The sequence below is a fragment of the Rhinoraja longicauda genome, chromosome 12 (genome assembly GCF_053455715.1).
Source record: "Rhinoraja longicauda isolate Sanriku21f chromosome 12, sRhiLon1.1, whole genome shotgun sequence".
In the NCBI taxonomy this organism is placed as follows: Eukaryota; Metazoa; Chordata; class Chondrichthyes; order Rajiformes; family Arhynchobatidae; genus Rhinoraja; species Rhinoraja longicauda.
Window position 1 is genome coordinate 51,694,258 of NC_135964.1, and position 13,792 is coordinate 51,708,049.

At 47.5% G+C, this 13,792-nt stretch overlaps 1 protein-coding gene across 6 annotated transcripts in view; it reads left to right on the forward strand.

Moving 5' to 3' along the window:
• The window catches only part of usp25 (ubiquitin specific peptidase 25), a 151,677-nt gene that overhangs the window by 60,581 nt on the left and 77,304 nt on the right, over positions 1–13,792 (forward strand). For all 6 annotated transcript variants that reach the window (XM_078409739.1, XM_078409740.1, XM_078409741.1 and 3 more), the window contains 4 exons: positions 3,165–3,302; positions 5,720–5,796; positions 8,129–8,202; positions 11,986–12,143. In XM_078409739.1, coding sequence (XP_078265865.1) covers positions 3,186–3,302; positions 5,720–5,796; positions 8,129–8,202; positions 11,986–12,143 — 426 coding nt within the window. In that variant the 5' untranslated portion in view covers positions 3,165–3,185. The remainder of the gene's footprint in view (positions 1–3,164; positions 3,303–5,719; positions 5,797–8,128; positions 8,203–11,985; positions 12,144–13,792) is intronic.

Below are 13,792 nucleotides of genomic sequence, written 5' to 3' on the forward strand. Positions count from 1 at the left end.
GGACAGATATGTGATAAGGGAATGTAAGAAAATAACTGTAGATGCTGGTACAAATCGAAGGTATTTATTTCACAAAATGCTGGAGTAACTCAGCAGGTCAGGCAGCATCTCCGGAGAGAAGGAATGGGCGACGTTTTGGGTCGAGACCCTTCTTCAGACTGATGTGTGGGGGGGGGGGCGGGACAAAGGAAGGATATAGGTGGAGACAGGAAGATAGAGGGAGATCTGGGAATGGGGAGAGGGACAGAGGAACTATCTAAAGTTGGAGAAGTCAATGTTCATGCACCCGCAGTCAGGATCAAACCCGGGTCTCTGGCGCTTGCTTGTAAGGCAGCAACTCTACCGCTGCGCCACCGTGCCACCCTCTTCCATTGTGTGATTCTCTTCTTCCTTACAGTCGTTAACAATGTTACGCGAGCTTGCTGTCGGCTTAATCGCTAAACAGAATTGTATACACTGGAATTTGGAAGGACGAGAGGGGATCTTACCGAAACGTATAAGATTATTAAGGGGTTGGACACGTTAGAGGCAGGAAACATGTTCCCAATGTTGGGGGAGTCCAGAACAAGGGGCCACAGTTTAAGAATAAGGGGGAAGGCCATTTAGAACGGAGATGAGGAAAAACGTTTTCAGTCAGAGAGTTGTGAATCTGTGGAGTTTATCTGCCTCAGAAGGCAGTGGAGGCCAATTCTCTGAATGCATTCAAGAGAGAGCTAGTCAAGTCAAGTCAAGTTTATTTGTCACATACACACACACGATGTGCAGTGAAATGAAAGTGGCAATGCCAGCGGATTGTGCACAAAAAAGATAAGAGTTAAGGATAGTGGAGTCAGGGGGTATGGGGAGAAGGCAGGAACGGGGTACTGATTGAGAATGATCAGCCATGATCACATTGAATGGCGGTGCTGGCTCGAAGGGCCGAATGGCCTACTGTCTATTGTTTATTGAATGCAGCTTGGAGCCTGTGTGATGAGAGCACTTTTCACAGCAGCCACACTAGAGAGGAGTGGCTCATCCTCTCTTAATCTGTGTGAGGATCATTCTGAAGGCCTTGAATAGAAAGTGTTGCCAGTGGCTTTGTACCTTCCCTGTTAAATCCCTTTGTGCTCAGCTTTGATTATGGAATGTCATCGCTACTGAATGAGGCGCGTTCTACTTAGAGGCCTTTCCAAGTCATTGATAACGCGAGTAGGTGCAGAGTAAACATCAGTATCTGGCTGCCCTGCTTACTTCAATATTTGTTCGAAGCTGAAAAGGAAACCACTTCAGTCTGAAGAAGGCTCCCAACCTATCCAATTTTTCCAGAGATGCTGCTTGCCCCGCTGAGTTACTCCGGCACTTGGTTTAGTTCAGTTTAGTTTAGTTTGGAGATACAATGTGGAAACCAGCGATTCCCCCCCCCCTCCCCTCGTACACTAGAACCATCCTACCACACACTAGGGACAATTTGCAGAAGCTAATTAACCTGCAAACCTGCGCGTCTTTTGGAGTGTGGGAGGAAACCGGAGCACCCGGAGAAAATCCCACGCAGGTCGCAGGGAGAACGTACAAACTCCGTGCAGACAGCACCCGTAGTCAGGATCGAACCCGGGTCTCTGGCGCTGTGAGGCAGCAACTCTACCGCTGCGCCACCGTGCTGGCCTAAAGATACTTTTATGAGTCTTTTTTTGTAAACCAGCATCTGCAGTTCCTTGTGTCCTGTTGATCCTTTACAAAGGTAATGAGTACAAATCAGACTGTGCAGAGTCAAGGGACAAAGAGTGATAGATAGCTCGCTGTCTTGAAGGTAGTAACTCGAGATAAACATGGTTTCTAAAGCAGCTGGAAGAAAAATGCTCCTCAGCTTTCCATGAAACTTATAAAATTCATAATTTTATATTCATGATGATGTGAAGTGATAAACATGATTTGTAACATGTGACAATAATAAGCTAAACCTAAACTTAAACGTACTATTACACAGATCTGTAATGGTGGTGCAGGAAGGAACTGCTGGTTTAAGATGAAGATTGACCCAAAAAGCTGGAATAACTCAGTGGGTCAGACAATATCTCTGGAGAAAAGGAATGGGTGACGTTTCAGGTCGAGACCCTCTCTCTCCGTCTCTTCCCCCACCCCAGTGGTACTAGCTTCAACGTTGTCGTGTTGAGTTTCATTGTCTGTAACTCGGTTTCACCTAGTTCAGACCGACGGTGGTGAAGGAAGTGAATAAGGTCATTACTAAAACAAACCAAGTCGTAGAGTTTATTCTCAAAGAATGAGGATTATATCAAGCAGCAAAAACAAAAAGTTGTAGATGCTGGTTTATACCAAAGATAGACGCAAAGTGTTGGTGTAACTCAGTCTTCTTTCATGTCCATCATCCATGTTTCTTGCTATTGAGGGCGTGCAGCGTAGGTTTACTAGGTTAATTCCCGGAATGGCGGGACTGTCATATGTTGAAAGACTGGAGCGACTAGGCTTGTATACACTGGAATTTGAGAAGGATGAGAGGGGATCTTATCGAAACGTATAGGATTATTAAGGGGTTGGACACGTTAGAGGCAGGAAACATGTTCCCAATGTTGGGGGAGTCCAGAACCAGGGGCCACAGTTTAAGAATAAGGGGTAGTCCATTTAGAACGGAGATGTGGAAAAACTTTTTCAGTCAGAGAGTTGTGAATCTGTGGAATTCTCTGCCTCAGAAGGCAGTGGAGGCCAATTCTCTGAATGCATTCAAGAGAGAGCTAGATAGAGCTCTTAAGGATAGCGGAGTCAGGGGGTATGGGGAGAAGGCAGGAACGGGGTACTGATTGAGAATGATCAGCCATGATCACATTGAATGGCGGTGCTGGCTCGAAGGGCCGAATGGCCTCCTCCTGCACCTATTGTCTATTGTATCAAATGTTACATCGCTGTCATTGTCCGTCCTGGAAAGGGGCGCAAGCTTCCGGCGACAATCAGTGGGAGCTATCACTTGTACAGTAGACGATGATGGTAGCAGAATTAGGACACTTCCAGTTTCCAACCCGCGACGTGGGCACTTCTTCTGTGGGGCCACTCAGTGGGAAAGGCAGCATCTCCGGAGGTAAAGGATGGGTGGCGTTTCAGCTCGGGGCCCTTGTCAGGTGTGTATGTGTGTGAGACGTGACTCTCTATTTACTTTCATGTCTTCAAATGCGCAGGAGCGTCGGAATCTCCCGTTCATGCACGAGTTACGGCACCTCTTTGCGCTGATGATCAGCTCCAAGAGGAAATACGTGGATCCTTCGCGAGCTGTGGAGATACTGAAGGATACGTTCAAGTCCAATGACTTGCAGCAGGTGGGTTTGGGACCTGGTGGCTGAGGACCTGTGCCAATTCACAGTCTGCGTCGTATCTTCTTGTTTAACATGTCTTTCTCAAGCCAGCGAAATCATGACGTGTCTGCGCCTGACATCGTTTGGAAGGAGAGAGAAGTTCCTCAGATGTTCAAGAAAGTTATCATATACAGGAGTCTTACAGTTACAGAAACGGGCACCTAACGCCCAACTTACCACTTTGGTGGTAAGAATAGGAAGGCAGAGTATTATCTGAATGGTGTCAAGTTAAGAAAAGGGGACGTACAACGAGATCTGGGTGTCCTAGTGCATCAGTCACTGAAAGGAAGCATGCAGGTACAGCAGGCAGTGAAGAAAGCCAATGGAATGTTGGCCTTCATAACAAGAGGAGTTGAGTATAGGAGCAAAGGGGTCCTTCTGCAGTTGTACAGGGCCCTAGTGAGACCGCACCTGGAGTACTGTGTGCAGTTTTGGTCTCCAAATTTGAGGAAGGATATTCTTGCTATTGAGGGCGTGCAGCGTAGGTTTACTAGGTTAATTCCCGGAATGGCGGGACTGTCATATGTTGACAGACTAGAGCGACTAGGCTTTGTATACACTGGAATTTAGAAGGATGAGAGGAGATCTTATCGAAACGTAGAAGATTATTAAGGGGTTGGACACGTTAGAGGCAGGAAACATGTTCCCAATGTTGGGGGAGTCCAGAACAAGGGGCCACAGTTTAAGAATAAGGAGTAAGGCCATTTAGAACTGAGATGAGAAAAAACTTTTTCAGTCAGAGAGTTGTGAATCTGTGGAATTCTCTGCCACAGGAGGCAGTGGAGGCCGATTCACTGGATGAATTTAAAAGAGAGTTAGATTTACCTCTCGGGGCTAATGGAATCAAGGGATATGGGGAGAAAGCAGGAACGGGGTACTGATTTTGGATGATCAGCCATGATCACATTGGATGGCGGTGCTGGCTCGAAGGGCCGAACGGCCTACTCCTGCACCTATTTTCTATGTTTCTATCCCTCAACCGTTCCTAAGCATGTACCTGTCCAAGTGAACAGGGGATTTATGCATCTCATTTTTGTTACATTCCTTTCTCTAGTTGTGTAAGAAAATCCAAAACTAGATCTTGGATGTAGTCTGTCTCACCTTGGAACTTCCTCCAGCGTCCATTTTGTCCAATCCCTACTTTCACACGTTCTAACCTGTCCACCAAACTATGACATTTCTTCCCTTAACAAGGGCGCAGTGGTAGAGTTGCTGCCTTGCCCGGGTTCGATCCTGACTACGGGTGCCGTCTGTATGGAGTTTGTACGTTCTCCCCGTAACCTGTGTAGGTTTCCCCTGAGATCTTCGGTTTCCTCCCACACTCCAAAGACTTACAGGTTTGTCGGTTAATCGGCTTGATATTATTGTAAATTGTCCCTAGTGTGTGTAGGATAGTGTTAAGGTGCGGGGATCGCTGGTCGGTGTGGAATCAGTGGGCCGAAGGGCCTGCTTCCTTGCTATATCTTTAAAATAAACTAAACTCACCACCTCTTCATTTTATTCTCCTTTAGAAGACTCCTTAAAGGTTATATCTTTCATCAAATTTTCAGCCAATTTTTCTAATGTCTCTCCGTCTAGCTTTATCAACCTTCATTTAGATTAGTTTGGAGATGCCGCATGTAAACAGGCCATTCGGCCCACCATGTCCGCTCTGACCAGCGATCACCCCTTACACCAGCACCATCCTACACCCACTAGGGACAATTTTATCGAAGTCAATTAACCTACAAACCTGTATGTCTTTGGAGTGTGGGGGAAAACCGGAGCACCCGGAGAAATCCCACCCAGGTCACGGGAAGAACGTACAAACTCCGTACAGACAGCGCCCGCCGTCAGGATCGAACCCGTGTCTCTGGCGGTGTAATGTAAGGCAGCAACTCTACCGCTGCGCCGCCGTGACACCCCGCTATTGTGATGATTTCCCCAGTGTAGAATGTTGGAATATTTTCGCACATAGGCATGCTAGGATCCTCTTCTCTTATCTATTTACTAAAACTCTCGTTTGTTTGTTTGTTTGTTCCTGAACTGCAGCCAAAACGGTACACGACAGCGCGACAATTTTAGGCCCACCTTACTCACCGTCGTCCCTTTGGTGCTAATGGAAGAAGTTGCATTGAAATCCGTGTTATATTTTTAAAGTTATTCACATTTTAAAGTTTAAATCTATCTCCTAGGGAGGAGGGGAGGGAGGGAGGAGGGAGGGAGTGAGGGGGGAGGAGGGATGGGGGGAGGGCAGGGGGAGGGAGTGAGGAGGGAGGGGGGGAGGGAGTGAGGGGGGTGGGGGGTAGGAGAAGGTGCTGCACCAATGCAAAAGAGGTTTGGGCCCAACGGGTCCACTTGGTCTATAACTATTTATAGCTGTTGACTCTTTTATTTCACAGCAAGATGTGAGTGAGTTTACGCACAAGCTGTTGGACTGGTTGGAGGATGCCTTTCAGGTGAAGGCCGAAGACGAGAGGTAAGCTGAGAGACACAGTGTAGTAATAACAAGGAACTGCCGATGCTGGTTTAAGCATAGACACAAATTGCAGGAACAACTCAGCAAGTCAGGCAGCATCTCTGGGGGAAATGGACAGGTGACCTTTCGGGCTGGGACCCTTCTACACGCATCTTAAATGTGTCAAATTCCAATGGTACCAAAATAAACATCAATCAATTTTTCAACAGCTAGAACCCGCAAGCTACAGGAAGTTTTTAAATTTGATCTGTTAGAAATTAAGATATGAGAGGAAACTTCTCAGAATTAAAAAAACAAACACATTTCCCTCATGTAAATGTCCCCCTGCTTTAATGTATGCCTTAACCAAAAGATGGCATCTCTGTGGTGGTGTGTAGTTTGGCCTAGATAGAGTGGATGTGGAGAGGATGTTTCCACTGGTGGGAGAGTCTAGGACCAGAGGGCACAGCCTCAGAATTAAAGGACAGTCTTTTAGAAAGGAGATGAGGAGGAATTTCTTTAGTCAGAGGGTGGTGAATCTGTGGAATTCTTTGCCACAGGAGGCTGTGGAGGCCAAGCCAGTGGATATTTTTAACGCAGAGATTGACAGATTCCTGAATAGTGCGGGTGTCAGGGGCTATGGGGAGAAGGCAGGAGAATGGGGTTGAGAGGGAGATAGGTCAGCCATGATTGAATGGCGGAGTAGACTTGATGGGCCGAATGACCTAATTCTGCTCCGAGAACTTCTGAACTTAGATTCAGGCATCTGTCTGATGGCGACAGTAAGGAGAGGTCAAGGCCGGGAGTGGGGGTCCTTGAGAGACACAAAATGCTGGCGTAACTCAGCGGGACAGGCAGCATCTCTAGAGAGGGGGAATGGGTGACGTCTCGGGTCGAGATCCTTCTTCAGAACGTTGATGATGCTTGAAGAGGGTGGACTCGTCCACGATCCCTGATGATAGATGCCGCCTTCTTAGGGTTTTGATGGTGTGGAGGCCCATGCCCGTGATGGACTGGGCTGAGTCTTACCAGTCTCTGCAGCCACTTGTGTTCCCGTGTGTTGGAATTGCTGAACTAGGCCAAGATGCAACCAGTCTAAACTTCTAAGGGAGAGACAAAATGCTGGAGTAACTCAGCGGGTCAGGGAGCATCTCGGGGGAGAGGGAATGGGTGACGTTTTGGGTCGAGGCCCTTCTTCAGACTGGTGCCTAGAATTAGTTTGCAGTGTTTTAACTCAGAAAATTCTGAAACGTCAGCATTTCTTTTCAACTAGTTAGGGGAAACAATCACTGATCCCATGAGTTCCTATTCATAAACCACACGCTTTTTTAAAACCTGCACTTTCACTGGAACTATATACTACCCAGCGGGGAAACTGGCCCTTCGGCCCACCGGGTCCGTGCCGACCAGCGATCACCCCGTACACTGACACAATCCTGCACACGAGGGACCATTTATAACCTTTACCGAAGCCAATTCACCTGTAAACCTGCAGGTCTTTGGAATGTGGGGGGAAACCGGAGCACCCGGTGAAAACCCACGCGGCCATGGGGAGAACGCACAAAACCCGTACTGACAGCACCCGTAGTCGGGATCGAACTCAGGTCTCTGGCGCTGTGAGGCAGCAACTCTATTGCTGTGCCACCCTAAATGTGACACAGATGAACCTAACCTAATCGAATGACTGTTCTAGCAATCAGACACATAGGATGAACTAGACCAAGTGGACCCGTTGGGCCCAAACCTCTCCTGCATTGGTGCAGCATCCCTGTCCTCGTCCTCCCCCCTCTCTCCTCAACCCCCCCCCCCCCCCTTCCCTCTCCCTTCTCCCCCATTCCCGCCTCCCTCCCCCTCCCCTCCTTTTAAACTTAAAAATGTGAATAACTTTAAAAATATAACACCGATTTCAATAAAACTATTTGCATTATCACTAAAGTGGCATTGGTGAGTAAGGTGAGCCTAAAATTGTCGCGCTACCGTGTACCGTTTTGGCTGAAGTTCAGTCACAAACTAGATAACAAACGAGAGTTTTAGTATATAGATGGCAGTAACCAGAGCTGCGTGATTTTGTTAGCATGCCTGACATTGACGGGAGACACAAAATGCTGGAGTACCTCAGCGGGTCAGGCAGCATCTCTGGAGAGAAGGAATGGGTGACGCTTCGGGTCGAGACCCTTCTTCAGAACCGTCTCGACCCGAAACGTCACCCATCCCTTCTCTCCCGAGATGCCGCCTGACCCGCTGAGTTACTCCAGCATTTTGTGTCCACCTTCAATTTAAACCGGCATCTGCAGTTCTTTCCTACACTAATATTGACGTGCGTTGTACCAATTTTCTTCTTGTTATTTTTTAGCGATGTTGAGAAGCCACAGAACCCGATGGTGGAGCTGTTCTACGGACGTTTCTTGGCTGTTGGCATGCATGAAGGTAACTAGGGTCGCCAACTGTCCCGTATTAGCCGGGACATCCCGTAGTTTGGGCTAAATTAGTTTGTCCCGTACGGGGCCGCCCTTGTCCCGTATTAGTAGGGTTGCCAACTTCCTCACTCCCAAATAAGGGACAAAGGGTGACGTCACCGCCCCGCGCCCCACGTGACCTCACCCAGCGATCACGTGCTCCCGCTCCAACAATGGCAGCCGCCCGGCCCAGGCCATTTAGAATGGAGATGAGGAAGAACTTTCTCACCCTGAGAGTTGTGAATCTGTGGAATTCTCTGCCTCTGAAGGCAGTGGAGTCCAATTACCTGGATGCTTTCAAGAGGGAAGCTAGATAGAGCTCTTAAAGATAGCGGAGTCAAGGGATATGGGGAGAAGGCAGGAACAGGGTGCTGATTGTGGATGATCAGCCATGATCACAATGAATGGTGGTGCTGGCTCGAAAGGCCGAATGGCCTACTCCGTCTGCTGTCTATTTGCCAACTCTTGCCTCTTCATGAAGGTGTAACCTGGTCACTCATTTTTTTGTAATTTTTATTTTTTTTACTAGCTAGTGTTACTACTCCTGCAATGTTTTTTAAATATTATTTTTATTGCTTTTTCAAATAGCATACAAAAACATTTAACATAACATAAAATAACATAACATAACAAGGCACATCAACAGCAAGATCACTTTTAGGCACCTAAGGCACTTTAAATATAAAGGAAGTAAGGCACGTTTCTGCTCAAGTACATGTTTATATATATATATATAGAAATACTGCTCCCACCTTTAATAACCTAACCAAACAATAATCACAATGAAAATAAAGACAGTCAGCAGTTCAGTAAAATCTTTCCCCTCCAGAAATTTCATAAACGAGCCCCAAATCTTTTCAAAAGTGTTGCATTTTTAATGAAGTATTTTTAAAGTCAAAGTGTTGATGGAGTTTATTTCAGCCCTGTTTGTGTAATTGTGCAAAAGTATAATAACATAGAACTAGTCTACCAGTGATCGCTGGTCGGCATGGACTCAGTGGGCCAAAGGGCCTCTTTCCACGCTGTATCTCTGAACCAAATATCCTGTTCTACAACATTCTAGTCAGTTGCGTCAGCGATGAATATAGAATTTTCTTTTTCCAAGTGCTGGGCACAGAGGTGGTGGCAAAGTTGTTAAATTACCAGACCTGCCATCTAAAAGTCTGGGTTAAATATCGCCCAAGGTCAAATCTCATTGATGAGCGTTTGTCGGCACTGGGCCTGTACTCGCTGGAGATTAGAAGAATGAGGGGGGGGACCTCATTGAATCGTACTGAATAGTGAAAGGCTTGGACAGAGTGGATGTGGAGAGGATGTTTCCACTAGTGGGAGAGTCTAGGACCAGAGGTCACAGCCTCAGAATTAAAGGACGTTCCTTTAGGAAGGAGATGAGGAGGAATTTCTTTAGTCAGAGGGTGGTGAATCTGTGGGATTCTTTGCCACAGAAGGCTGTGGAGGCCAAGTCAGTGGATATTTTTAAGGCAGAGATAGATAGATTCTTGATTAGTACGGGTGTATGGGGAGAAGGCAGGAGAATGGGGTTAGGTAGAGATAGATCAGCCATGATTGAATTGCAGAGTAGACTTGATGGGCCGAATGGCCTAATTCTGCTCCTATCACTTATGGCCTTATGACCTAATAACAGCTGTGGAATTTAACTTCAGTTAACAATCAGTTTTTTAAATCTAATTTTTAAAATAAATACTAGGTGCCAGTAACAATGTCCACGGGCAAATAATCAGATTGTTTGAATCCAACCTGTTTCAATAATGTCCATTAGCTGGTGTGGTCTATCTTAATCTCTTAGGTAGTCCTTTGGGATTGAGAATGAGTTGTTTCCACTCTAGCTTTGAGCATTCTGAGGTGGTTGAAGAGGCCAGTGTGTGAACCAGAGACTGTGGCCTGGATAGGGCAGAAGGTAACTGAGGGCGTGGATGGATGGGGAGCTCGTGAAGGGTTCCTCCTGCCCTGCAGCTTGTGCAAGGATTCTGGGTGTTCCAGGGGCAGTCAGGTGGTGCAGCGGGTAGAGCTGCTGCATCACATCGCCAGCGACCCGGGTTCGATCCTGACCACGGCTGCCGTTGTACGGAGTTTGTACGTTCTCCCCGTGACTGCGTGGGTTTCCTCCAGGTGCGCCGGTTTCCTCCCACGCTCCAAAGACGCGCAGGTTAGTGGGTTGACACAAAATGCTGGAGTGACTCAGTGGGTCAGGCAGCATCTCGGGAGAGAAGGAACGGGTGACGTTTCGGGTCGAGACCCTTCTTCAGATCCTCAGATTTAAACCAGCGTCTGCAGTTTTTTTTTTCCTACGGGTTAGTAGGCTAATTGGCTTCTGTAAATTGCCCCCTAGTGTGTAGGGAGTAGGGAGGGACTGGTTAGCATTGGACAAAAGCTTTTCATTGCACCTCGGTACACGTAACAATAAGCTAAACTCAAAAGATGAGAAAGTGGGATAACATGCATGGAACTCGTGTGAACAGGTAGGATCATAAGGTCATAAGTGATAGGAACAGAATTAGGCCATTCTGCCCATCAAGTCTACTCCGCCATTCAATCATGGCTGATCTCTCTCCCCCTCCTAACCCCATTCTCCTGCCTTCTCTCCATAACCCCTGACACCCGATCGATGGTGGGCGTGGACTCGGTGGGCCGAAGGGCCTGTTTCCACGCTATATCTCTAAACATAAACAGAACCACACTAAATGGAAACCGTGAGCATCTGATTACCTCCTCCAACCTCATCTACTGTATCCGCTGTTCCAGGTGTCAACCTCTCTACATCGGCGAGACCAAGCGCAGGCTCGGCGATCGTTTCGCTGAACACCTCCGCTCAGTCCGTCTTAACCACCCTGATCTCCCGGTGGCTCAGCCTTTCAACTCTCCCTCCCATTCCCAATCTGACCTTTCTGTCCTGGGCCTCCTCCATTGTCAGAGTGAGGCCCAGCACACATTGGAGGAACAGCACCTCATATTTCGCTTGGGTAGTTTACATCCCAGCGGTATGATCATAGACCCCTAACTTCAGATAGTCCCTGCTTTCCCTCTCTATCCCCTCCCTATTCCCAGTTCTCCCACTAGTCTTCCTGCCTCTTACTATTGAGGGCGTGCAGCGTAGGTTTACTAGGTTAATTCCCGGAATGGCAGGACTGTCATATGTTGAAAGACTGCAGTGACTAGGCTTGTATACACTGGAATTTAGAAGGATGAGAGGGGATCTTATCGAAACATATAAGATTATTAAGCGGTTGGACACGTTAGAGGCAGGAAACACGTTCCCAATGTTGGGGGAGTCCAGAACAAGGGGCCACAGTTTAAGAATAAGGGGTAGGCCATTTAGAACTGAGATGAGGAAAAACTTTTTCAGTCAGAGAGTTGTGAATCTGTGGAATTCTCTGCCACAGAAGGTAGTTGAGGCCAACTCTCTGAATGCATTCTAGATAGAGCTCTTCAGGGTAGCGGAGTCAGGGGGTATGGGGAGAAGGCAGGAACGGGGTACTGATTGAGAATGATCAGCCCTGATCACATTGAATGGCGTTGCTGGCTCGAAGGGCCGAATGGCCTCCTCCTGCACCTATTGTCTATTGTCTACATCCTATCTTTGTACCACCCCCACCCGACATCAGTCTGAAGAAGGGTCTTGACCGAAACGTCACCCATTCCTTCTCTCCCGAGATGCTGCCTGACCCGCTGAGTTACTCCAGCATTGTGCGTCTAGCATCTGATTAACCTGAACATATCTCGAACTTTGCAACAGGGAAGAAGTTTGAGAATTCCGAGATGTTTGGGCAGTATCCACTGCAAGTGAACGGATTTAAGGATCTTCACGAGTGCCTGGAAGCTGCGATGGTTGAAGGGGAGATCGAGTCAGTGCAGGTGGAAAATACTGGCACCTCTGCAAAGTCTGGACAAGAGGTGAGTATCTCCTTGATTCCTGCCTTCCTGAAGTCGTCTTCTCATCGTGTCTGCACAAGCTAGATATTGTGTTTCAGCCAAAACTGAACACAACTCTTAGCAATATCATTCCCGGAATGGTATTCCCGGACTGTCGTACGTTGAAAGACTGGAGCGACTAGGCTTGTACACACTGGACTTTAGAAGGATGAGAGGGGATCTTATTGAAACATACAAGATTATTAAGGGATTGGACACGCTAGAGGCAGGAAACATGTTCCCAATGTTGGGGGAGTCCAGAACCAGGGGCCACAGTTTAAGAATAAGTGGTAGGCCATTTAGAACGGAGATGAGAAAAAACTTTTTCACTCAGAGAGTTGTAAATCTGTGGAATTCTCTGCCTCAGAAGGCAGTGGAGGCCAAGTCTCTGAATGCATTCAAGAGAGAGTTAGATAGAGCTCTTAAGGATAGTGGAGTCAGGGGAGAAGGCAGGAACGGGGTACTGATTGAGAATGATCAGCCATGATCACATTGATTGGCGGTGCTGGCTCGAAGGGCCGAATGGCCTACTCCTGCACCTATTGTCTATTGACACCTGAGCACCCGGGGAAAACCCACGCAGGTCACGGGGAGAACGTACAAGCTCCGTACAGACGGCACCCACAGTCAGGATCAAACCCGGGTCTCGGTATGCTTAACAGAGATATACATAAGAATCTGGGCTTGTATACACTGGAATTTAGAAGGATGAGAGGAGATCTTATCGAAACGTGTAAGATTATTAAGGGGTTGGACACGTTAGAGGCAGGAAACATGTTCCCAATGTTGGGGGAGTCCAGAACCAGGGGCCACAGTTTAAGAATAAGGGTGTGGGCCTTTTAGAACGGTGGTGAGGAAAAACTTTTTCACTCAGAGAGTTGTAAATCTGTGGAATTCTCTGCCTCAGAAGGCAGTGGAGGCCAATTCTCTGGATGCTCTCAAGAGAGAGTTAGATAGAGCTCTTAATGATAGCGGAGTCAGGGGGTATGGGGAAAAGGCAGGAACGGGGTACTGATTGTGGATAATCAGCCATGATCACATTGAATCATGGCTGGCTCGAAGGGCCAAATGGCCTACTCCTGCACCTAGTGTCTATTATTCTCTGCGAGGTCGTGCTCCAGTAGAGGACATTTCAATAGGTGCTCCATAGTTTGTGGTTCAGTGCCACATGGGCAGATGATGTCTTCAGTGTCTATATAACCCCACTTCTTGAGAGTGGCTTTACAACGACCAGTACCAGCTCTCGGTCTGTCGAGGCATTTCCATTCAGCCCAGGAGGAAGATCTTACATAGAAACATAGAAAATAGGTGCAGGAGGAGGCCATTTGGCCCTTCGAGCCAGCACCACCGTTCATTGTGATCATGGCTGATCATCCACAATCAGTAACCTGTGCCCAACCTCTCCCCGTATCCCTTGATTCCACTAGCCCCTAGAGCTCTATCTAACTCTCTTTTTAAATTCATCCAGTGAATTGGCCTCTGTGGCAGAGAATTTCACAATTCTCTGGGTGAAAATGTTTTCTTCTCACCTCAGTTTTAAATGGCCTCCCTTTTATTCTTGGACAGTTGCCTGATAACAGCCGAGAAGAAACTGAGAAACTGTCCTTGAATCAGGAGATGTGTGTGTGTGT